The sequence below is a fragment of the Elephas maximus genome, chromosome 6 (genome assembly GCF_024166365.1).
Source record: "Elephas maximus indicus isolate mEleMax1 chromosome 6, mEleMax1 primary haplotype, whole genome shotgun sequence".
Classification (NCBI taxonomy): domain Eukaryota; kingdom Metazoa; phylum Chordata; class Mammalia; order Proboscidea; family Elephantidae; genus Elephas; species Elephas maximus.
The window spans coordinates 48,890,605-48,917,308 of record NC_064824.1 but is presented as its reverse complement, the minus strand read 5'-3'; the positions used below and the strand labels follow the sequence as shown (position 1 = coordinate 48,917,308).

The window sequence follows — 26,704 nt, the reverse complement described above, 5'->3', positions numbered from 1 at the left end:
CTGACAGATTTATTTTTATGTGTTGTAATTTGAAGCATCAGATATAGTGCATAGAATACATTACACCAGTATGGAGGCCTAAATCAGCCCTCTCTGAGTTTTGGTAACATGGGGAAAAATTCCAGTTTTACCTGAATACCAATCCAATCTTTCTTTCACTAAAATTTTGGCTGGAAGATGTTTTCTCCAAGTATTTGAAAATTTAAGCACTCTATTCCTTTGACTGTAAGCCCTCTCCCCTCTTTTATTTACCTCAACTTCCTAAATTGATCACATAGCTTGAAGTAGAACATGCAACATGTTTTTGAGGGAATCAGGAGAAAGAAATTTGAAGCTTCGGTTTTTTAGAGCTCTATTTTAAATGTCTTCTCTCACTTAGCCTGCTAAAATACGTGCCTATTTAGAACAGGTTACTTTTCAATTCTATTTTTATAATGTTATAAGACACTTGTTCCTGGAGTTAGATTCTAATGTATTTTCATTTGTGTGGAATATGCGAAGTTTGTAGGTGCCACTACTGCTCCGGGAAAATGGCAGATGACGAAGATTATGAGGAGGTGGTGGAGGTAAGATATGAAAAAAACAAAAAAACAAAAATTCTGACAGCAAAGTATTTATGTAGTGACATTCAAAGCCATGTAGGTGAGTTAATCATTCGAAAAAGACAATGTCTATTATAAATTCACGTGAAAGCATAAGAAAGGAATATTTTACATTTAATTTCACTGTAATTATGTGGGATTTAGAATTGAAAGGAAGTATCACTGTTTTCCACTTTTGCTTTTCTTCAAACTTTTTTGAAAAATGAAGTGTGGGTTAAAGGTAGGTTTTAATGTGTCTTCTAACACTACCTCGCTCCCCACTTCCTAACCCCATGGATCTAAGGGTCAGAAGAGATGAAGAGAAAGCTCTGATAGCTGAACTCTATAGAGTGTCTACATAGCAATAGAGGAAAAAAAGCTACTTCTTACTTTTCGTTCTGCATATATATATATATATGAGATTTTATATATTTAATATACACACACGCATATAACTCAGGAGTCCCACCAGCCACAGGTGGAAACCACACTTAACCACCAACTCCATTACATTTACCCAAGGGACCAAGACTAGCGTTTGCTTTTGAATTTTTAAAAAACAACAAAGGACATAGTGGACGCCTTGAAAAATTTCCTCTAGATTATTGGTGGACAGCTGACACATTTTACGAAGTTGTTAATTGTTTGTTTTATATTTGCTTCATATAATTTTGTTTTATAGTGCTGTGGTTTTTCATCACCAGCTCTTGCCTTTGGTTTCACATTTCTCGAAAGTAAAGATAAAGCCTTGGGGCTATAATCCATATAAGTGTATTGCCATAAACCTAAAAGAGATTCATAATTATCAATTTATGATGACGATCTAAACATATGAAAGTTTCCAAATGCCTCATTGCCTTGGAAGCAGTTTTGAAAATCCTTGGTTGTCAATAAAATGGAAATTAACTATAAGAGCTTCCCGGAACCAAATTCCAGATGAAAGTGCCAAAATTTGTCTTTGGAAAATTATTTTAGGGACTAGCCTGTATTCAGATTCAAGAAAATTTTATTTTATTCCACAAATAATATCCGTTTTATTACTGAAGGTTGACTAAAGAACAGAATGAATTTCATCCAAAATAAAATTCAGCCTCTCTGGCTTAAATACCAATGGCCTCGTCTACAATATTCAATATTATCACTAGTCTGCATTACTTATATCCCTAATGGTCAGAATAATCAGTCTCAAACACTAAGACAATTACAAATTTGATTGTTTTCCCCAAAAGGGTAATACCAGGAGCATTTTTTAGCTTCCAACTTAAATATCCTTTGTGTTTCTTAACGGAATTGTGTTCGTCTGGCACCGAAAGTTGTACTTTCAGTGACAGTGCTAGATTTGATTGACTTAACTAGATGTCATAAAAATGGAGGGTGCTATTTTTAGGTATTCCATCTTTGCCATTTTGTTCCTATTACTGCCCTAGGTCCGACCAGCAGGTGCTAAACTAATAGACTGCCTGTTCGAGAGTGTTGAACAGAGGTCTCTCTGACCTCAAAAAAGATGCCATGAGATGGTGGGAGATTCTAGAAAATGGTCAGAGATGAATTTAAAAGAGAGACAGTAACTAGATTTAAACCCCTTTCTCCTAGGGATCTTGGGCACCTGAAGTAAAATTGTGCCATCACTCTCTACTCAACCTTAAACAAACCTGGCGAGAAAGGAAAAGAAGCAAGAATGTACATCTAATTAGTGGCACAGCTCTAAAAAAAAAAAAATGTGAGATTTGGCATGCAAGTTAATGCCAACCATTTGGATAATGCTTTCTTATAAGTTTATTTCTAAGATATATTTACTGGTGGTGAGAACCCAGTAAAAGTAAGATTGGAAGAGTACCAAAGAACTGCTTTTGCTTGGATGTTAAGAAAATCTAAAATGGCTGTGAATCACTCATGCTAGTTTAAGATTTCTTCTCAAGCCGCTGAAGTTTTGTGTGGCCGAAGAAATGGCTCCTTGTGACATTATCATCAATAGTATTTCCTAAAGTGTCCAAATGGTATTTCCCAAAGGCACAAGCTCGTAAAAGAGAAATTCTCTTTGCTATGTGAAAGGACATACAGACATATTTAGATTTCAAATTCAAAAGATAAATAATACAGGAGTAAAGAGAGAGTGAGAGTGAGGGATATTAGGCAAGCTTTATATTCATTTCGCCAAGTCCTATTAGAGCAAGTGACCTATTGATAATCATTTTATGGGAACTAACTGAACCAAGGGCAGAGAAAAGGAGGCCACTGAGGAAAATGTTGCACCTCTGTGCTGTCCCACCCCCGGGGATGTAGCTTGGTGGCAGAGATAAGGAAAATAAAACATAAAATGTTATATATTTGTTGACTGAGAAAATGAGTGAAGTGTTTCATTTTTGTCTTTTTCCTTGTGTGCCTTGGCCTAAGCAACCCTTTCCTTGTGTTCACCCAGAAGGGCTGGGTGAGGCTGGGGACAGGATTCCACTCTCCTTACGCATCTGAAACAAAATGTCTGCCAGTTCCTATCAGCATCTATTTATTGTTGGTGATGTCAGGAGTAGAACAACAGTAGGCTCGGTTTCAGATCCAGGCTGCAGGCACCTCAGAGTCATCGACGGCAAACTGCAGCCCAACTTTCGCAATTCTGAGAAGACCAATCGTCTTGTATTTTCCCTCTCGGCATTTGCAAATTTTCATCTTGGCACACCACTTAGGACCATTGTACTATTGGAAGGGACTCATCCTTCACTCCAAAAGAAACTCTTATTACTTAGTAATCATTGAGTCTTGTATGTTTTTTTGGATCTTATTTCCATGATAATGTCCATTTAAAAAATTTATTTCACACTGAGGTTTCCGTTTTGTTTTATTGTTAGTAAACGGTGAGTTCCATCACAGTTCCTTTGTGCTCAATCCACACACAGCAAATTTTATCTTGGGTATCATAAGAAGAAATTTTTACTTGTCCCACATAAATAGCTTCCCCTGATTAGTAACTGGAAACCCTGGTGGCGTAGTGGTTAAGTGCTACGGCTGCTAACCAAAGATTGGCAGTTCAAATCCACCAGGCGCTCCTTGGAAACCCTATGGAGCAGTTCTACTCTGTCCCATAGGCTCACTGTTGAGTCGGATCGACTTGACAGCAACAAGTTTGGTTTGGCTTTTTTTTTTTCATTAATAAGGAGCCTCAGACACATTTCTCATCACTCTAAAAATCCTGGTCCATTCTGGTGGCATTCACTTTGACGTCCCTGAAGTATCACAACAAACATGAGTTCCAAAATGTGAGTAGATTCTCTTGCCTAATTTCTTCCCATAGGTATCCCAAACCAACTGAGCTAGTGAAGTAACCCTAGTGATTAAGCTGAGGAGGGGAGGTTTCTGGTTTGGTTCTCATGATGATACCTTTGTTCTCTGTTTATAGTACTACACAGAAGAGACAGTCTATGAAGATGTGCCAGGGCGGGTAAGGCCCAATTCCGCCTTGCACTAACTGAATGTTCATTAAAGCAGAAAGCCCTCTCCTCTCTCCTACTCCCAGAGCCATATCCCAGAGCCATAGGGCTGGTAAAAGAGAATTTCTGAGTGGGGTTGGTGTCTCTGGGTGGTGCAAATGGTTAACACTTGGCTGCTAACTGAAAGATTGGTGGTCTGAGTCTACCTAGAAGCAACTTGGAAGAAAGTCCTGGCAATTTACATCTGAAACATCAGCCATTTAGAACCCTATTGAGCACAGTTCTACTCTGACACACATGGGGTTGCCATGGGTCTGAAACAGCAACTGGCTTTGGCTAGAGGGGTGATTACTGACTTATGTGTGTCTAGCAAAAAAAAAAGCTGGTGGTAAAAGAACAAGCATTATCTACTTGACAGGTTATTTCACCTTTTTCTATTCCACATTTCCAAGATGACCAGGAATGGTTCCCCCATTGCTCATGTGGTATTTTTGGTGGAGATGATGCTAATTAGGGCAATGCTCGTGACTACCATCACTCTCTGACTGCAGCAAGAGGGATAGTCTTGGCTTGTGATCTGTTTAGGAACCAGCAGGCTCAACGTGTAGATTTGTAGCTTGCGGGATACCATCTATGCCAACAGGGATCATGCCCCCAAAGCTTTATCCCTGCTGACAAATGACATGCTACTCAGATTTTAGCCATTAGGAATTCTGAGAAAGCCATTCCCATAAATATTCCAAGTTGGAGCTCTTTTTTTTTTTAAAGGTGAAATACCTCTCTCCTGATGCTTTCCTTTGTTTTCTGCATGAAGCTGTTCCTCTTTGAGACTAACAAACAGTGATATGGATGGTTAATCCTGATGTGTGCTCGGAGAGCCTGCGACTGCATGAAAACTAACATCTGTACATGGTGTAAATTGGTTAGTTTCTCATGGTCAACCATACATTAGTACTAATGGGCAGAACGTAACCTACTCAAAACATCTGGGAGCACTATAGAGAGTATTCACAGGTGTACAATTTCCTTCTTAAGTTACTCTTTTCATAATTGGTAATAGAACTCTTCTTTTGATGCAGATTACATTAGTTGCATAGGAAATTGAAGTAAAAGACAGATTTAAGACTTGGCTGCTTATCTTCCTTTCTAATGTACAGTATTTTTAACCTTGGACTAGACCCAGATTTTGAGTCTTAGTTTCTTCCACTATTGCCTGCTGTAAGAAACAGTAATTTCCCACCTACTACATAGAACTGTTGTGAAGCTAATTGCCCCATTATGTTTTCATCATTATCCTCGTCCACCTAAACATTTGTTAGTGTAAATGGCACTCCAGTTCACACTAATTAAGTGACTAAGCCAAGAGAATGGTAATCACATGTAACATTGGTGTGATTCATTTTTTTTAAAGTTCATTATTATTTGTCTCATACTACAGAGAATGCCTGTATGCCCAGAGAATAAGCAACCTGACTTTTTCTTAGACTCATTTAAAAGTTAAAATTAAAGTCAAGAATTTGAGTTTTATTTGATCATCTTAATCATTTGTTCTCTGATTCCAAGTTTGCTTTTACTTTACTCAATTTAAAATTTTTTAGATATTTAAGAATATGTTATTTCTGATTTTTATCCTGCCTGGATGTGTTTGAGTGGCTTTCTGCAAATTGAATTTTAAGCTAATCTTGGAAATTAATAAGAGGTAATCTTTTTACTCCACATGATCTCTACTAATGAGTGCTCAGGCTTATGTAACAATGTGTTTTCATATGGAGATGGTGTGTGGTTTCTTGGTTTGGCCCCTTTTGGGTATGAAGATGTAACACCAGGAGTGTCAATCTGCCTGAAATCAGCATAATATATACTAAGACTGTGGTACCAGTTTTTACTTTTATAACAATGTTGAACTGCACGTAAAATTTCCAGACGGTAACAAAAGTCTATGAAACCACGAAGACAAGGACAATAGAATCTGACTATGAGCAACCAGAAACTTCCAAACCAGCGCTGGCACAGCCAGTACCGGCAAAGCCGGTGGAAAGGAAGAAGCGTATCCGGAAGAAAGTGGACACTTCAAAGTTCATGACTCCTTACATTGCACACAGTCAGAAAATGCGGGATCTCTTTAGCCCGGTAAGTTTTAAGCAACTTCCTGCTAGCCTGATTTTATTACTGAGAAAATAATGATCTCATCCAGCATCTTTGGATGTTGACTGAATTTTGTTTCTCAATCTTTTGCAAGATAAAAATGTGCTTTGTAAAAACATACCCTCTCTCCTTGTGATTCTTGAATTTTCTTTTCATGTAATTCATTTGCACCATTGCAGCATCAGAGAAGGCACCCTTGTTGAAATTATACCTGTGAAATAAGCATAAAGCTCGTGAGAAAATAATTTTAATCATTATTAGTTAGCCAATCTAGAGTAATGAAATCACAGATATATATTTAATTGAGTTTGGTTGATGGAAACTGAATAACATACATTTAACTATGTCTGAACAGAATAGCTTCTTAAGTAGATTAGCTAATAAAACCAAAAAAACCCAAACCCGTTGCCGTCAAGTCAGTTCTGACTCAGCGCGACCCTATAGGACAGAGTAGAGCTGCCCCACAGAGTTTCCAAGGAATGCCTGGTGGATCTGAACTGCTGACCTTTTGGTTAGCAGCCATAGCACTTAACCACTATGCTTCAAAAATGCTTAACCGAAATGTCTTCAAGGGGTAGATCATGTAGTATATTTTTTAATACTTTAAGAGACGTGTGGTATAGTAGAATCCAGTGTCAGACTAAAAATTTATTTGAAATTGAGGACCAGAATGTTAGACCATGCTTGATAACAGTGATTTTTGACCATATCTGCACATTGGAATCCCCTGGGGAGCTTTAGAACTACTGATGCCCAGGCCATATTCAGGTTTAATTGGTCTGGGGTCCGTGCCAATTAGAGGATTCTAACATGTAGCTCGAGTTGAAAATCTCGGCTTTTACTGTCTTTGATCCTTAAATTCCCATGTACAATTCTGTAAATTACACGACTGGCAGCAGATTTTGGCCCCATTTCAATGGGTTTACTTTCTTGATAGGAGTCCCTGGGTGGTGCAAACTGTTAAGCCCTAGTCTACTGTCCGAAAGGTTGGCAGTTCGAACCTACCCAGAGGCACCTCAGAAGAAAGGCCAGGCCATCTGCTTCTGGAAGTTCACAGCCATGAAAATCCTATGCAATGCAGTTCTACTCTGTAACACTTGGGGTTGCCATGAATTGGAATTGACTTGATAGCAATTAGTACTTTGTTGATTGCCTATGGTGGGTTAAGGTCTCACAGGGTAGCCTGACCACATGTTGTTTGGAGGATTAAATAAATGAAATGTAGCTCAGAGGAAGCATTGATTTATATAGAACTAATGCTTATACCAAAAACATCCTGTGGTGGTTGGTCAATCAATAGTCACATTTGGTCGAGTGTTAACTCTTGGGGACTATTTGATAAATTTCTAGTTCAAGCTTTAAATAATTCTTGAATGATCTAAGACTTAGGTTTCTAATAACAAGTGAGCCTTTCTTGTGTGCTTTATCACAGCAGTATTAAACAAAGATGGAATTTTTTTGGTGTTAATTTACTGCCATAAAATCTCATTAATCCAGACACTAGCAACCTATAATTTCTGATATTCTAAACAGAATGTTGGCTAAGTTCTACAATATTTTTTAAAGTGGTTAGTAGCTAAATCAATAGTATAATTTAGGTTGTTGGCGACTCAAGTATTCTTGAAGCATTAATAATGATAAATTATACATATTTTTATAGCAAGACGTCATGGTATATTTAGTAGCAATACTAAAATTGCATACCTGCTTTTCAAAATACTCCATAAATCAGACTTTCTGTTAGTTCAAGCTTGTGTCTTAGCTATCTAAAACACCAGAGTTATAGGGTCAGCTGTAAGTCCTGAACTGAATATATTTGCTTTGTATTAGCAATCAAATCCTTTCAGACTTGACTCCGTTTTTATATTCATTTTCTAAAATGAGAGTTAGGCCTTTTTATGTGTCCACTCAGGCAGAAAAAGGAGAACCACTGAGAGAACAATTTTAGGGCATTACTGGGACAATAGTCTGCAATAAATTTCTACTGTCTCCAGGATCCAATCATGTTGAGGAAAAGCAATTAACAAATCTATTTTAGTTTTTGCTGAGAGTCAGGATAGGGGACAGAAAGAAAGCTGTTGCATTGGTAATTGTTATCCCTTGGAGGAATTTTTTTTTTTTTTAAATTAACTGAGGGTGAGTATGTTACCTAAAATTTCTGCTGCTGTAACATCACATTTTAGGCTAATATCTGATATTCTTTTCAGAATAAATACAAGGAGAATTTTGAGAAAGCAAAAGGACAGCCATATGCCATCACAACTGATAACCCAGAACTTCGCAGAATCAAGAAAGTACAAGATCAACTCAGTGAGGTGGGCTGCATTGATAAAGGAGAGAGACATTTCAAAGATATGTCTCTCACTGGGGATTGAAGTCTCTAAATATGTGTAGAGTTAATAAAGGGTCGACTTATTGTGAGCCAGCCCAAAAAGCTAGAGAAAACATTGGTCATATGCTATGTTGCTGTAAATATGAACCAAAAGTGACTTCTAAAAGCTTGGCATAACAGTTTAGCTTAAGAAGTGACTCTCTGATGGCAGTTCCAACTGTTTTTGGTCTTTCAGCAGTAGGCTGAAATTAGCCCAGTAAACTAGGCAAGCAGTAAATGTAGGCACTCTGTCGATCTTTGAAGATGACAGTTTCTAGCTAAAATGCAGAAACTGCTTTGTGAAGTGGCCATAGCATCATGGGGTTAGTACTTGTTATAAGATGTGCAGTCACGTGTTCACGCCTGTCATGGACGTACTCTGTTATTTCTGCAGGTTAAGTATCGAGTAGATGGCGATGTTGCCAAAACTATTTGTCACGTAGATGAAAAAGCAAAGGACATTGAACATGCCAAGAAAGTGTCGCAGCAAGTCAGCAAGGTAAGGCCGGACTCATGGTATAGGTGGGTGAGATACTATAGTAAACAGTTTTCACATTACCTCTGCTTTATCTGAAGAGGAGAAAATTGGACAGACCTCATCCTGTTCACCAGTCCCCGCCAAATCCCAGGGATTGTGAATGCTCACGCTCACCCACGCTAGGGAGGCCACACAAATGACCGAAATACCCATAGGAGCTGTGATGGATGGCAGAGCCTATGCCCTGCCAGAGGGGCAGCTGCTACTCAGCTCAGGCAATTGCTGCTATGCAGATTTCAGTCTCAGACTAAACAGTCTCTCTCTCTTCTGGCTCAAAACAGTGGAAATTCATTGTCTCAAGTTTTGGAGAGTAGAAATTCAAATTCAGAGTGTTGGCAGGGCCATGCTTTCTCTGAAGGCTCTAAGGAAAGATCCTTTCTTATATCTCCCAGCTCCTGGTACCCACCTTACTCCAATATCTAGTTATGTAAGCAAAGGCCTATTTCCAAATAAGGTCCCATTTACAGGTTAAGGGGGGGCAGTGTTAGAACTTCAACGTATCTTTTGAGGGGATACAATTCAACCCATAACAGAAGAGCACAGAAAACATTTATCACAAATAAATTATATATTTATATGTAAGTTTACAATATAGTTTATGTTAGTTGATGATAAGTACTATGGAGCAAATAGAGCATAATAAGGGTGATCATATTTTTTAAAGAACCTGGAGATCTGGGTTTTTGTGAGAAATTTCCAAATTCAGCAACTAATTAAAAAACATTGAATCAGAACTGGGTTTTTGTTGTGTTTGCCAGTCAAATTCAACCAATGCCTTTGAAAGTAGTCTGTAGAGAATCAGAATCATGACTGAGTTTAAAAAAGTGGAAATTTTAAACTAAAAGCTGTTAATGCAGGAAAAGTATTATGGAATGTTGGCATGGTCATGGTTTTCCTAGTAATACATCCAGCAGCCTTTGTGTGAGGACAACGTGAGTTTGAAAAAAGCTCTTCACAGCACTCACCTTCGTTCTCTAAATCCTCTTGCTCTTGGGTCAGACATTAAACAACAGGTCCTCTGGTCTTCCTGTTTAGGTTTTATACAAGCAAAACTGGGAGGACACCAAGGATAAGTACCTGCTTCCTCCTGATGCCCCTGAACTTGTCCAAGCTGTTAAGAACACAGCCATGTTCAGTAAGGTAAGGGCTCTATTGGCACGCCTATCTTCCTGACTATGTCATCCCACTATGTAATTTAAAGGAATAGCCAATAAACTCTTGATAATCCAGAGTATGGTTCTCCAACCTTTTTATGGGCAAACTTGAGACATGTGGGGCTTCTAGAGTGGGCCTTGGCAAGGAGGAGACTGATAGGAAAACTTTTGGACAGAGTGGAGGAGAGGGTGCTGTAGGGAACCCGAGAGACCTGGGGGGAAAATGTGTGGGGATAATGAAGATGTGCTGGAGAACCAGTTGAGATCCACAAAGTAATACTTTACTTTTTCTGTAGACCCTGTGCAGTAGTTTAGATATCCCTGGTTATCCATCTTTTTTAAAAAAATTAGTTTTTTTTTTAATTGTGGTAAATATATAGGTAACAAAATGTTTTCCATTTCAACCCTCTATGTATGTACAGTTTGGTGGCATTAGTTATGTTCATCATGTTCTTCAACCATCACCATTAACCTTTCTCAAATTTTTTCATCACCACCCTTGTATAAAACACTTAACAGAAGCTCAGTGTCCCCTATCTGGCTATCTACCTTATTAAAATTTTGTGTTATGATAGAAACCAGGCTAAATGCTTCCCATTTTCTTACACTGGTATATTAGCACTTGCTGTGGAAGGTGAGTGAAGTCACAGAGAGGAGATGAAACAAAATCAGACACATCTGTCTCTCTGGAAAATGATTGTCAGGAAATACAGGCCAAGCTATTAATAAAAATGTCTTAGATCAGATGAAAAGGTGGAGGTTATATGTCAATTTCATTGATCTTTGCTCTCACTTTGCCCTTGGTTAACGATGCTATTGATTGATGAAGTTAAAATTATGTATTTCATGTAAGTGCGCTCTGCCTTTCTCATAACTTTTCACTCTTTTCTGACTTAGAAACTGTACACTGAAGACTGGGAAGCAGACAAAAGTTTGTTTTACCCATATAATGACAGCCCGGAGCTGAGGAGGGTTGCCCAAGCCCAGAAAGCTCTCAGTGATGTAAGTGAAGTGCAGTCAGCACTGTTTGGGAGTATGGACTCAGGATGCTGTGAAATAAGTCTTTGATGCTTATTTCAGTTCTCCTTTAAAGAAAGGTTAAATGCCATTATTGGAGAGGAATATATCTAGAATCATGAGGATTTATGATGTATAATTCAAATTATATATACGTAATTTATATTATATATAATTTAGTCCAATCCCCTCCTCTTATAGGTGAGGAACCGGAGTCAAAGCCCATAAAGGTAGTTAGTGGCAGAGCCCAGACTAGAAGCCAGATCTTTTGATCCCAAGACCACTGTTCTTCCCATTAGAGCATGCATCCTTTTTTACCCTTGGATTAAGTAGAAATTTTTCTATCGCAATTGAGTGGCATTTTTTTTAACCGATTGCAATCGTAGCCACTGTTCCTAATCTATTAAGTGAACAACGTTATTGAAAGGTTTTGATTTGCTGTCCTAATGAGGAGGTCTGAATTGTGGTGAGTCTTCCTTTTATCTGCATGAGTATTCTGATTGATGTGTTATACTTGTCTAAGCATGTTTGTGTAGTTACCCAACAAAGAGCTCTCGCCATTGGGTATACGTACAGGATATTTCAGAGTTAGCAAGAAACCAGCACTCCTACTTGCCGGGAATTTAGTATTCGCTATGAAAACTGTATATTAAAAAAACTTATAGACTTAGGATGGAAACTCATACCATCAGAGGGCCCCACTTGGGTCTAGAACTTCCTCTTGTTTTGAGGTTCTTAGTTTCCTAGTTCTGGATTTGCTAACAACCTGATAGAAAATCCAAAGACTGATTGCTTGATAGCTTTAGTATGGAGCAGTAGTAGTAGAAAATAACAAGTTATTTTATATTCGCTTGTTAGCCCCAGGAACTCTCATACTTGGGACTTCATAAGCCAGTTGGCATCTTGAGACTTATTGGGGTTTACTTCCAATGGATCCTAGAGTCCTAGCTTGCCCTGATCTGAAATTATACATATTTATCTGACGATGTCTCTAACTTTTCGGGTCTGATTTGAATCCCCCTCTTACTTGGTATGATGTGCAGATGTAGTAGGCGTATTTTGTATCCCAGTTTCTATGTAATTGGTTGAAATATTGTGCAGATATACTCCTATCCTTTCATAGAGTAAGTTAGGAAATTAAGAAGGCAATTAACAAAATGTTAAGGGCATTTAGTGTGTGGTACAATTTTTAGAGTGTGGTGGGTACTTCCTGCTTCTCTTTCAAGATTAGCGTTTTCGTTCTGTATTGTAAGATACATAATATTGTTGTGTGGGCTTATCAAGAGATCAGTAGCAATTGACAGGCTATTGTGCATGTATACTTGGCAGGATAGACAAGTAGTGTAAGAAGTTTTGATTTCTTTCACTGAGGATTTATAGTCAGGTTGGTAAGAAGAAAGTATTATATATTAAACAAACAAACAAACAAAAAATCACAACTGTAGTCAAATACTTGCTAAAAGGATGGCAGGATAAACGTGAATAATCAGAAAATGCCACACAGAAGTGGTGATCCGAAGGGGATGGGTAGTGATGAAGAGGAAAGGCATTTTAAGTAGAGGGAGCACTTGAACAAAGTGGTAGAGATGAAATAAGCCTGGTGTTTTAGAGGACAAAGAAAATGACAGCTGTTGCGCCTACCTGGAGGGCACTTGTGAGAAAGCTGGCAGCAGGACCTTGAAAAATCAGACAAAACAGCTTTGACATGATATGATAGCAAAACAGAGGCATCATAAGATTTTAAAGAGGAGAAAAACATGTTAAAAGCAAAACCTGGAGACATTTTGATGGTGAGTGTGGCGAATTGTAACTAGGAAAACTGGAAATCAGTGGAATTGTAGAATGTTGTTTTAGTGGTCGAGGCTGGATCAGATGAATGATGGGCAAAGGAGAGGAAAGAAAGGAATCTGAAGTTAATAAATAATAAAATAATTTCAAAAGTGCTAATGACAATGGATCTCGGAGAGAAAGGAGCCATAGATGAGTTTATGACCATAGTTTGGTAGTCTGGGTGAGTGGAGGTACAACTGATAAAGATGCATCAGCAGGAAGAGAAACAGAGTCGAGATAATGGAAAGACCATTCAGATCAAGGCATCCTTATGGAGGAATTAGAAATGTAGTACTATTGCATACGTGTGAAGTCAGGACAAGAGATTAATATTTAAGAGCCATCAGAATAACAGTGACAGCTGGAGACATGAAAATGCATGAGGGAAGCAGAAGAGGGTATTGTCAAGGGCAGAGTTTTGGAGGACACCCACACTTAGGACATCTGGAAATGAGTCAGAGAAGTTGAAGGGGAACCAGGAAATGCCACGTCATGGAAGCCTGGGAGAGGTTTCTAAGAAGACACTTAATCTCCTAGTATCTTCCTTTCCCTATAAAATGGAGAGATGAAGGTTTACCAGTTCCACTCTATTGCTATGGACTTTGAACAATTAAAGTTGGCTACATTTTTGAGGGGGGGGGGATATTTCAATAGAGGGCATAATGAAGGAGACTATATAATAATGAAGTAAAATCTTAACCACGCTTCCCCAGAAAGACTTGGCAGTTAAGGTATGGTTTTTATTTTTATTGCAGACAAAGTATGCACTAAGAATCAGATTACCAACATGCCTATTAATACTGTTGCCAACACCATGAACTTCTACAATTACTGGGCACAGAGCCCCAAGCAAGCTGTTGTTCACAGAACACAGCATTGGGTAGGCTCATAATTGTGAAGCTAAGAGCTGTGTTAGAGGCTACCACTCTTCTGACCTTCTTCCTGTGCCCCTCTCAAACCTACTTATCATATTCTCATTCTTTAAGTGAAGACAAAACACTTTGTAAGCACCAAGAGAGTCTTTGAGCTCATCCAGAGTGCAGAATTCTAACTAGACAGAATTCTCAACAAGGTTCCTGAGAAATTAATCTTCTAGGTCTCATTTCTCTGAAACTTTTTGACAGTTGTCAGACTTAATAAGCATTTCTTCTGGTAGAATGTTGCTTTCTCCCTAAGGATGTAGCTAGTCATGCAAAACCCCAGTTAAAAAAAATCCCAGTTACTCTATACTTAAAGTCTTCACTTAAAAAAAAAATCACTTACTTAAAAGAAATTAGGCAGTGGTTTTTTTATAAATACATTATAAAATCCGTTATTTGTATTCCAGTCTGTTTCATATTCATATATGAATATGCTTTATGTACTGTTGTTGTTATTGTTATTGTTAGCTCCTGTTGAATTGGCCCCCAACTCATGATGACCCCATGTGTTACAGAGTAGAACTGCTCCATAGGGTTTTCTTAGCGGTAATCTTTACAGAAGCAGTTTGTTGAGCATTTTTTCAAGGAAACCCTGGTGGTGTAGTGGTTAAGTGCTATGGCTGCTAACCAAGAGGTCAGCAGTTTGAATCCGCCAGGTGATCCTTGGAAACTCTATCAGGCAGTTCTACTCTGTCCTATAGGGTTGCTATGAGTCGGAATTGACAGCAGTGGGTTTGATTTTGGTTTTTTTTCTTCCAAGGTGCTGCTAGATATTATTAGGAGAAGGTATAGTTAGACATGGTTAGAAAATAGAAAAGATGACTGAGACCCCGGAACCACCTAACCCCTTTACTTTATAAATAAGAATACTGTCATGTGAAAAGAGAAATAATTTGTGTAAGTCTCACAGCTGAGAAATGGAATTGTAGGGAGGATAATTCTGTTCTTCACACTTCTTCTGACAGCCTCAGTGCATAAACCACACATTTGGAAATCAATAACTGAACCCCTACTCTAGTCAGGTACTGTGCAGGCCACAGGGGCCCCTAATGAGAGGACATGCTTTCTGCCACCCCAGAGCTCACAATCCAGGGAGGGACAGACATGTAAACCACCAGGTACAGTTCATCCAATAACTTTTAAAGAAGCTAAGGGCCAGGTAGAATGAGGTCCCAGGAGAAAGTCACCAAGTCTGCCACAGGGGTCAGGGAGGGCTCCACATGGAAAGTCGTACTTGTCCTGAGATGTGGAGAAGGAGCAGCAGTTTGCAGGCAGATGGGAAGAGGGTGAAGTTGGGGTATTCCAGGGAGAGGGAGCAGCACGTAAGAGGTCCAGAAGCATGAGGGGCTTCATGTGTCTGGAAATCTATGAATAGTTCTGCATTGTTGGAGGTAGGGGTCCAACAACTGGTAGAAATAAAGTCAGGGGAGTCGGTAGTGAAGAGAAGAAAGGAAAGCAAAAATGAAGTGGTACATGATTAATGGGTGTGATAATTATTTTAAGGCTGGAGAGGCCTTTTATAGGCTGAAGGAAAAAGAGCTAATGAAGAAGGAGAGATTGAAAGTGTAAGAAGGAGAAATGACTGATAGAGCTAGGTACAAAAGGGGACTGAAGGGATTAAGAGTAACTAGTTTCGAATCGACTCGACGGCACTGGGGTTTGGGAGTTTCACTACTAGGAATGCCATGAACCTGAAATGTGTTAGAATTTTGCCCAGGGCTAAGCAGAAGTTAATTTTAGAATTGTCCATAAAAGATGGCTTACTGAAAGCATCTCAGAGGGATGCTTCTCCTCTGAGAAGGTAAGGTGACAGGGAGTGGGAGAGAGGCAGGGATGAGTATGGAGGTAGATAAGTCAATAGCCTTTCTTTATAAAAGAGGAAGTTGAGAGTAATGTGGAGTCGACTGGGGGCTTGAGGCCAGTGTTGAGGTTTTAGACTAGCCACTGGAAGTAGGTGCTGCCCAGAGACACATGAAGGGATTTTTAAGCTCCATTAAAGGCAAACTGCTAGTTGGGTACCATAAATCCATAGTTATTCAATTCATAGATTTGTGTAGTTTTCATTAGCATCACTCAACATCCTGGATATAAGAACAGAGGAAATATGTGGTGAGTTGACCCGGAGCAGAGGGTTTGTTAAGTGGGTGTGATGAAAAGACAAGAGTTTGGGAGTTGTAGATGCTAGTTAAGAGAATAGTTGCAGCTGCCAATCATGGCATGAAGACTGCAATAGAAGGAAACAGATCTGGGGCCCATAGATTGGAGAAGAGTAAAGATTTAAAGAAATATAAATCACTAGCAATGTTGGGAGTGAATGCATGTAACATCTAGAAGGATAAGTTATAGACAGTTTTTAACACTTGAGGCTTCAAATAAAGGTGCCAACACATAGAACACAGGAAATAGAGTAATTTTCTATGGCTTATCAGCACCCTTGTCTTTTATTTTGTTAGATTGCCTACAAAAAAGGTCATGCTGAACAGCGAACTCAATTCACATCCCTGCCAGATCCTCCAGATATAGAATTTGCCAAGAAAGTGACCAATCAAGTGAGCAAGGTAAGTAAAAAGCACCGGGATGTTGTCTCTTGAAAACTTTCTTAATCATCTCAACTAGAGGAGAAAGTAACTAAAGATGAGCCTAAAGATACAACAGAAAACACTAACAGCATTTTTGCATCTGACCTTTAAATCTACAGCCAAAGCAATACATTCATTACCATTTAAAAAAAAAAAAAAAACCTGTTGCTGTTGAGTCAATTCTGACTCATAGTGACCCTATAGGACAGGGTAGAAGTGCCCCATAGGGTTTCCAAGGAGCAGCTGGTGGACTCGAACTGCCAACCTTTTGGCTAGAAGCTGAACTCTTAACCACAGTGCCACCAGGACTTCTTTATTACCATAGAACTGTAGTGATAAATTTCAGCCAACTTGACGACTCTGTGGCTGATAATGTAAAAGCCACATTTTGACAATGGAACCCATGTTCTAATGTTACTTGACATTTTTATTTGTTGGAGTAAAACAAACTGAGTAACCAAGTAACCACACATGTCCATGGAGGAGCTGATTGTTTTAACTCAGTGTGAAGCACCGTATAGTTTTATATTCTCCGTCAGATTTGGAAAAATAAGTGTGCATGAGTGGGCCTCAAACATAGCTTAGTTGACAGCAGTGGGCACAGCACCTCATAACTTTGAAGGCCTGGCAGATAGCTTAGTCTGCCTATATTTAGGCTGGTAAAGTAACCCTGAGGAATGCAACCCTGACAGGGAATGCGAAGAGACAGATGCCCAGCTGATGAATAGGCCGGGCTACATTCCTGTTTTAAATTGGTCCAAATCAGGCCACTTTATCCTGGGATACTGCTGATTTTAAGTGCTTTCTTTGTCCTCTGTAGGGTTGAGTCTCATTTTGGTTGAATTTTGATGAAATCTCAAGATTTGAGTCTTGTTTAAGCATTTTTTTTGTGCAAAATATTTCTTTAGTAAAGGAGAAAGAAGAAAAGTTATAGATGATGAAGTCTATTAAGGGATTTATTAAAAAAATCTGATATTCACAATTACCCTAACTGTATAACCAGGGGCTGTTTGGATAAAGAATCTAGTAAGTGTATTATATTTCATTACTAGGAATGCCAAACCAAAAACCAAAGCCATTGCCATCAAGTTGATTCTGACTTATGGTGACCCCATGTGTTGCAGAGGAGAACTGAGCTCCATAAGGTTTTCTTGACTGTAATCCTTATGGACACAGATTACCGGACCTTTCTCCCCTGGTGCCATTAGGTGGGTTTGAACTGCTGACCTTTCTGTCAGCAGCTGAGCACAAATCATTTGCACCACCCAGGGAACTAGTAGGAATGCCAGGAACCTGAAATTTGTTAGAATTTTGCTCAGGGCTAAGGAGAAGTTAACTTTAAAACTGTTCATAAAAGATAGCTAATTGAAATGGTTGATATTTTAAGAGTGAAGTATTGTAAGAAATAAGATTGGGGAACAAAGATGATTTATCTTTTTGAAAGAAAAAGGAGAAGCTCTTTCAAGGGGATCATTTAGAAGCAAAAGGAAACTTTTTAATTTTTATTTAAAGCATATAGTTAAAGATATCTAACTTTTACCCTTATTTGAATACGCAATGTGAGTACAGTCATGTGTCACTTAACCTCCATGACACATTCTGCGAAATAGGAAGTTATGTAATTTGGACATTGTGTGAACACCATATTACAGGTTCCCCCCACTATCTGAAAGTAGAGTGTTCCTGTGAAAACCTTCATAAGCCAAAATGGCATAAAGTGAAGAAGCAATTACCATTAATTTATACAGGAAATTTATTTGAGGATTCCCAGACCCAAGAAATACCTTAGGACATATCTTGCTAACGTATGCACAAAATAAATCAAGATAAAGCACAGATGCTCACAGACACAGTTCAGACTATGGCAACTTGATGCTGACATGCTGAGGGTAGTTCCTGGGGAAGTAACTTGGCGACACCTCTTGCTCCTCGGAGTGTGCACTCCCTCTTTAACGGCTTGCTGCAAAACAAACGCTGAACGCTATTTCCACTTTTTGCCTTTTTTCTGTAAAAGCAAAAATCATCTTTGGGTTTCTTTTGGTTAGTGAAAACAGTCACTAAAGTAGGTCTTTCATAAAAGCAAAGTGGGGTAAAGCAAACTTTGGAAAAATGGGGGATACCTATATGCATAGGCAGTTCTCGGGTTACAAATGTCCAACTTACATACAATCTGTAGTTACAAACCAACCCCCATAAAGCCTATGATATTAAAAATTTTGAGGTACATACAGTGGTTCGTAATAGCAAATAAACACTACTTTGTGATATACATCAAAGCATTATTATCATTATTATTACTGTATTATTATGTCAAAGATGTTTTAGTGGATCTGGAACTAGTTCTTTAATGTTTTTTATGTACAGAAATGTACACTATGTACTGTATACTAAGGCAAAAAAAAAAAAAAAAAAAAGGCAAACATTTGACTAACTGACGTTAGATACCAACCATACCCAACTGTTCTGACTTCCACAAAGCTTGGAGTTAAAGACAGACTTAGCAAAGGATCTTGTTTGTAACCCAGGGACTGCCTGTATAACCTTATGGGACCATGGATGTATATGTGGTTGGATGTTGCCCGAATAAACATTATGCAGTGCGTGACTGTACTTGAAAGTAATAAAAAAGAAAAGCCGTTTTCAAACTCCTCTATAATCAGTCTTTCCATTACTTTAAGCTTGCTGTAAGTTTAGACCTATACTCTTTAATACAATAGCAACTAGTCACATGTGGCTATTGAGTACTTGAAATGCAACTAGTAGAAACTGAGATACCTGTATGTGTGAAATAGACACTGGATTTGGAACACTTAGTATAACAAAAAGAGTATCAAATAGCTTACTAGCTATTTTTATATTGATTACATGTTGAAATGGTAATATTTTGGACCTCATGGGGGTAATTAAAATTAATTTCCCACCTGTTTCTTTTTACTTTTTAAAATATGGCTACTAGAAAATTTAAAATTACACCTGTGGCTCGCATTGTATGTCTACTGAACTGTGTCCCTCTAGTTGGATAAGGTGGTAGTGTTGGGTATTTAGAAAGCATTGCCAGGAATGGGTTCGTCCTTATGAAGCAATGATATGAGCCAAGGGAGGATGGCTGTAAATGAAGGTTACTGGGTTTATGACATTAGCAATCCCAGTCTTACCCAGTGTGATGGTTAATGTTGTGTGTCAATTTGGCTGGGCCATTTTTCCCAGTGGGTTGGCAGTTACATAATGACATAATTTGGCAGTTATGTAATGATGTAATCATCCTCCATGACGTGATCTGATGTGATCAGTTGTAAGGGGATTTTCCTTGGTTGTGTGGCCTGTATCCAAAATATATGTGGACATTCTGGCAAAACTCACTTGCTCTGGATCCTGCTTCTGGCTTGTCATCATCTGACTTCTGGTTCTTGGAGCTTGAGCCAACTGCCGATCTTGAGATTCATCAGCCTTTGCAGCCTGTTAGCCAGTGGCCTGCCGTCTTACCTGCCAATCTTGGATTTCTCAGCGTCTGCAGCTTTGTCAGTCAGGAAAAGCCTCCCACCTGATGCCTGACCCTTGGATTTGGAACTCGTCAGCTCTTACAAACACGTGAGCCATTTCCTTGAGAAAAATCTCTCCCTTTCTTTCTATATATATATTAGACACACATGTGTATATATATATGTGTATGTATGTATATTTATGCACTCTTTACTGGTTTTGCTTCTATATAGAACCAGCCTAAGACATTTTGTACCAAAAGTTGTTCTAGAGAAACAAAATTGTGAGAATGAGTTTTCTAAATTGGTTTTCAAGTTCGACTAGCTGTAAAGGTGCTGATGGCTCTGCATCTAGTAGTAAAGAGGGTGCTGCTAATCCATGACATGAAGTGGCAATATTAATACACTAAATATTGCTACCAATAGATCAAGTATTGGTGAGAAGTGAGGCTCTGGGTAATTGCGTGCTTGGTATTTTTCCACAGTTTTGTCAAAAAGAGAAATATAGGGAAGCTGACTGGTTGGTCTCACTGTCGCTAGAGAAAGTGGTGAAAGAAAGAGATGAGCTCAGGGCTTCAGGGTCACAACTCAAGCACAGCATAAAAGAGATGAAAGTTGCCACTTGAGCCCTGAAAGAAAGCCTCATTTCTTGTAGTAAGGGAGCTGATATTGCCGAAAACCAAACTCAAAGTCTTATGGTAAGAGTGACTGAGTTACGATGCCAGTTGAATTCCCAACCTAGAGTGGTATCTGAAGTTAAGGTGAAGATATTGATTGGGAAAAAACGGAATCCTGAAACTTGGGATGGCGAAATATGGGCAAATAATCAGGGAGCTGAGGACACTAAGCCCCTAAATTCCACTGAATCACTCCTGCCAACAGAACCAGCCCTCTTACTTCCATCTGAAGAGATTACTCTGTATTTGTCTGCTAAGACACCCTCCCCAGTAAAACCATTATCCGTTTCACCCCCATCTGATGAGATAAACCCAGCTGTCTCTGAAGAGGCTTTGTCTGAGATTTGCCTGAGGCAGTGATTGGCATTGCCTGGGGAATCGCCTGAGGTAGATGCCTTATAAGACACTGCTGAATGTCCCCAGGATTCACCCCCACCATCCATTTTTTGCTTACAGACCTATATAGTCTTAAGGACCAGCAAGCCCCAAAAGGTGAAGTACAAAGTGTGATGCAGGAGGAGGTATGCTACACTCCAAAGGAACTGCTTGACTTTTCTAATATGTACAAATTGAAAGCTGAGGAATATGTATTGAAATGGCTATTAAGGTTGTGGGATAATGGTGCAAGGAACATAAAGTTGGATCAATATGAGTTTATTGATATGGGCCCACTAAGCACAGAGTTTTCATTTGATGTTTCAGCTCGAGAGTTTAGGAAAGGACCTAATAGTTTATTTGGTTGGTTTGATGAAGCATGGAATACACAGTGGCCCACGTTAAATCAAGTTTAAGTACCAGACCTGCCTTGATATACTGTAGAAGAAGGTATTCAAAAGCTTAGGAAAATTGGCATGTTAGAGTGGATTTATCAGGTTAGACCCACAGACCCAAACACAGATTGCCCAGAGGACACACTTTGTACCACAATAGTGAGGAACAAATTTGTGAAGGGAGCCCCAGCATCCTTTGAAACTGCTGTGATGCTGTTTAATGTAAGTCAGATTTGACAGTAGAACTGCCTTAACTGAATTAAGAGTCCTAACTACAATGGGGCTGAAGGGACCCTGTGATGGTAGGGGCAAGTGGCGGCACTTAATTGACAAAGAAAAGGTGTGTGTGGTTACTATAATGTACAGCAGAGTCAAAGCAGTAATCAGAATATTCTGACTCGTATGAACTTATGGCACTGGCTACTTAGTCATGGTGTCCCTAGGAATTCTGCTAAATATTTGCTTGATCTGTGCAAGCAGAAAAATTCTGGGTCAAGTGAATGGCAGCCTAACTAAAATCACCAGAATAGAGAGTCACGGCTCGTCACTCAATTCCCAGACTTGAGCCAGTTTACAGACCCACAACCTCTTCAATAGAGGGGAGTCTAGGTTCCCTTGAGGAAGGACCTAACTACACTGCCAAAAATTTATACCACTAATCTTTATCCCAGCCTTCCCCCAAGGTATCTGTTTACAAGTGTGACCATTCATTGCGGAAAAGGAAATAATCAGACTTTTTGGGGATTACTGGATACTGGCTCTAAACTGACACTAATTCCAGAAGACCCAAAACATCACTGTGGCCCACAGTCAGAATGGGGAGTGTATAGAGGTCAGTTTAGTAATGGAGACTTACCTCAGGTTTGTCTTGCAGTAGGTCCAGTGGGTCCCCGAACCCATCCTGCAGTGATTCCCCCAGTTCCAGAATGTATAATTGGAATAGACATACTTAACAACTGGCAGAACCCCCACACTGGATCCCTTACAAGCGGATTAAGGGCTATTATGGTAGGAAAAGTCAAGTGGAAGCCATTAGAACTGCCCCCACATAGGAAAACAGTAAACCAAAAGCAATACTACATTCCTGGAGGAATTGCAGAGATTACTCCCACCATCAAGGACTTGAAGAATGCAGGGGTGATAATTCCCACCACATCCCCATTCAATTCACCTATTTGGCTTGTACAAAAAGTAGTTGGATCTTGGAGAATAATAACAGTGGATTATCATAAACTTAACCAGGTGGTGGCTCCAATTGCAGCCGTTGTTACAGATGTGGTTCCATTGCTTGAGCAAATTAATATACCTCCTGGTACCTGGTATGCAGCTATTGACCTAGCCAATGCCTTTTTTCTTCTATTCTGGTTTCAAAAGAACACCAGAAGCAGTTTGCCTTCAGCTGGCAAGGCCAGAAATACACCTTCACTTTCCCACCTCAGGGGTATATCAACTCTCCAGTCCTACGTCATAATTTAGTCTGCAGGGACTTTGATCGTCTTTCCCTTGCAGAAGACCTCATACTGGCCCATTACATCGATGACATTGTGTTCATTGGCCCTAGTAAAGAAGAAGTGTCAATGACTCTAGATTTATTGGTAAATCATTTGCAGGCTTCCAGTACCCAGTGCTGTCGAGTCAATTCTATTTGCGGGCTAGAGGGTGGGAAATTAATCTCACAAAAATTCAAGTGCCTTCCATCTCAGAGAAATTTCTAGGAGTCCAGTGGTGTGGGGCATGTTGAGGTGTTCCTTTTAAAGTGAAGGATGAAGTGTTACATCTGGCCCCCCTACAACTAAAAAGGAGGAACAATACCAGGCCAACCTGTTTGGATTTTGGATGCAACATATCCCTCATTTTGGTGTGCTACTCAAGTCTATTTATCAAGTGACTCCAAAAGCTACTAGTTTTAAGTGGGTCCCAGAACAAGGGAAGGCTCTGGAACAGGTTCAGCCTGCCATGCAAGCCACTCTGTCACTTGGGCCATATGATGCGGCTGATTCAATGGTGCTTGAAGTGTCAGTGGCAGATGGAAATGTTGTTTGGAGCCTTTGGCAGGCCCCTATTCGTGAATCACAGTGCAGACCCTTAGGATTTTTTAGTAAAGCCCTGCCATCCTCTGCAGATAACTACTGTTCTTTGGGAAACAGCTTTGGGCTTGTTACTGGGCCTTCATAGAGACTGAACGTTTGATCATGGGCCACCAAATCACCAGCAGCTGCCAATCATGAACTGGGTGTTGTCTGACCCACAGAGCATAAAGCTGGGCGTGAACAGCAGCACTCCATCATTAAATGGAAGTGGTATATATGAGATTGGGTTTGAGCAGGACCTGAAAGCATAAGTAAGTTGCATGAGGAAGTGGCCCAAATGCCCATGGTCTCCATTCCTGTCACATTACTTGCCCTCTCCCAGCCTGCACCTGTGGCCTTTTGGGGAGTTCCTTATGATCAGTTGAGTGAGGAAGGGAAACCTCGTGCCTGATTTGCAGATGGTTCTGCATGATATGCAGGCTCCACTTGAAACTGGACAGTGGCAGCACTGTAAACCATTTCTGGGATCTCCGTGAAGGACAGTGGTGAAGAAAAATCCCCCCAATGGGCAGAACTTCGAGCAGTGCACTTGGTTATTCACTTTGCTTGGAAGGAGAAATGGCCATACGTGTGACTGCATACTGATTCAAGGGCTTTGGCCAACGGTTTGGCTGGATGGTTAGGGATTTGGAAGGACCATGATTGGAAAATTGGTGACAAGGAGATATGGGGAAAAGGTATGTGGGTAGACCTCTCTGAATGGGTCAAAGAAGTAAAAATACTTGTGTCTTATGTGGATGCTCTCTAAAGAGTGACCTCAGCAGAGGAGGATTTTACAATCAAGTGGATGGGATGGTGCATTCTGTGGAAATCTGTCATCTTCTTTCCCCAACCACTCTTGTCATTGCCCGGTGGTCTCATGAACAAAGTGGCCATGGTAGCAGGGGGGAGGTTATGCATGGGCTTAGCAACATGGACTTTGACTCATCAAGGTTGACTTGGCTACAGCTAATGCTTAGTGCCCCCATCTGCCAGCAGCAGAGACCAACACTGAGTCCCCAATATGGCACCATTCTTAAAGGTGATCCTCCAGGAACCTGGTGAGAGACTGATTACATTGGACTGCTTCCATCATAGAAAGGGGATTATTTCATTCTTACTCAGATAGACACTTATTCTGGATATGAATTTGCCTTCCCTGCAAGCAATGCCTCTGCCAAAACTACCATTTGTGGACTTATAGAATGCCTTATCCACCGTCATGGTATTCCATACAGCATTGCCTCAGATCAAGGGACTCTCTTCACTGCAAATGAAGTATGGTAATGGACCCATGCACATGGAAATCACCGGTCTTACCGTGTTTCCCATCATCCTGAAGCAGCTGGCTTGATAGAATGATGGAATGGCTTTCTAAAGGCCCAATTATGGCATCAGTTAGGTGGTAATACCTTGCAGGGCTGGGGCAAGGTTCTCCAGGAGGCTGTATATGCTCTAAGCCAGCATCCAATACATCATGCTGTTTCTCCCATATCAGGATTCACAATTCCAGAAATCAAGGCATGGAGATGGGAGTGGCACCACTCACTATTATGCCTAGTGACCCACTTGCAAAATTTTTACTTCTTGTCCCCTCGACCCTATGCTCTGTGGGTCTAGTGGTCTTAGTTTCAAAGGGAGGAATGCTCCCACCTGGTGACACAGCACGGATTTAATTGAACTGGAAGGTAAGAATGCTACCTGGACACTTTGGGCTACTCAAGCCTCTGGATCAACAGACAAAGAAGGGAGTTACCATATTGGCTGGTGTGATAGACCCTGACTACCAAGTGGAAGGAAACTGTGGTGGCATAGTGGTTAAGTGCTACAGCTGTTAACCAAAAGGTCGGCAATTTGAATCTGCCAAGTGCTCCTTGGAGACTCTATGGGGCAGTTCTACTCTTTCCTATAGGGTTGCTATGAGTCGGAATCGACTTGACAGCCGTGGGTTTTGGTACCAAGGGGAAACTGGATTGATGTTGCATAATGAGGTTAAAAAAAAAGAGTATGTCTGGAATATAGGAGATCCTTTAGGGTGTTTCTTAGTACTTCTATGGCCTGTGATTAAAGTCAATGGAAAACTACCCAATTCCGACATGACTACTAATTGCCCAGACCCTTCAGAAATGAGGGTTTGAGTCACCCCGCCAGGCAAAGAACCACGACCAGCTGAGGTGCTTGCTGAGGGTAAAGGGACTATGGAATGGGTGGTGGAAGAAGATAGCTGTAAATACCAGTTATGACCTCAGGACCAGTTCCAGAAAAGAGAGCTGTAATTGTTATGAGTATTTCTTCCTTGTATGTATGCATCAAATATTTTTGTTTTCTTCACTTATACAGTATAAGATGTAAACAGGGTTAGTGCATTTTTGGTTGTGCACATGTTGGTTGAATCATATTAGGCACAAATATGACTTTGTAATTGTCTTTATTTAGAGACTGATTATGGTTTAAAGAGATATGTACAGGTGTCTGGTTGATAAGGAATGGATTGTTAAGGTTGTGTGTCAACATACCTGGGCCATGATTCTCAGTGGTTTGGCAGTTATGTAATGATGTAGTCATCCTCCATGATGTAATCTGATGTGATCAGCCAATCAATTGTAAGGAGAGTTTCTTCAGGGATGTGGCCTGCATCCCATGTATATATGGAAGTTCTGGCAAAGCTCACTCTCTTGCTCTGGATCCTGCATCTGGCTTGTTAACATCTGAACTCCGGTCTTGGGAACTGAGCCAGTTGCCTACTGACCTTGGAATTCATCAATCTCCACATTTTGTGATTCAGCGCCTGCTGTCTTACCTGCTGAATTTGATTTGTCAGCCTCCGCAGTCTGTGAGCCAGCCACCTCCCATCTACCTGCCAATCTTGGATTCATCAGCCCCTACAGCTGTGTGAATCAGGAGAAGCCTCTAGCCTGACGCCTGACCCACAGATTTGGAACTTGCCAGCTTCTACAACTGCATGAACCATTTCTTTGAGATAAATCTCTCTCTCTTTCTCTGTCTCTCTCTCTGTCTATGTATATATATACACATATACACACGCTTCACTGGTTTTACTTCTCTAGAGAACCAAGCCTAAGACACTCAGGTTTCCAATCTCTTAACGTCTGTTGTGCATCCAAAACAATAGTCATCTTGGGAAGAAATGC

General features: G+C 40.0%; 1 protein-coding gene across 50 annotated transcripts in view; it reads left to right on the top strand.

Annotated features, from left to right (window-relative positions):
- Window positions 1–26,704, top strand: part of NEB (nebulin) — a 249,303-nt gene that overhangs the window by 796 nt on the left and 221,803 nt on the right. For all 50 annotated transcript variants that reach the window (XM_049887235.1, XM_049887234.1, XM_049887223.1 and 47 more), the window contains exons 3-10: window positions 502–566; window positions 3,973–4,014; window positions 5,927–6,133; window positions 8,356–8,463; window positions 8,914–9,018; window positions 10,093–10,197; window positions 11,109–11,213; window positions 16,432–16,536. In XM_049887235.1, the coding sequence (XP_049743192.1) occupies window positions 531–566; window positions 3,973–4,014; window positions 5,927–6,133; window positions 8,356–8,463; window positions 8,914–9,018; window positions 10,093–10,197; window positions 11,109–11,213; window positions 16,432–16,536 (813 nt within the window). In that variant the 5' untranslated portion in view covers window positions 502–530. The remainder of the gene's footprint in view (window positions 1–501; window positions 567–3,972; window positions 4,015–5,926; window positions 6,134–8,355; window positions 8,464–8,913; window positions 9,019–10,092; window positions 10,198–11,108; window positions 11,214–16,431; window positions 16,537–26,704) is intronic.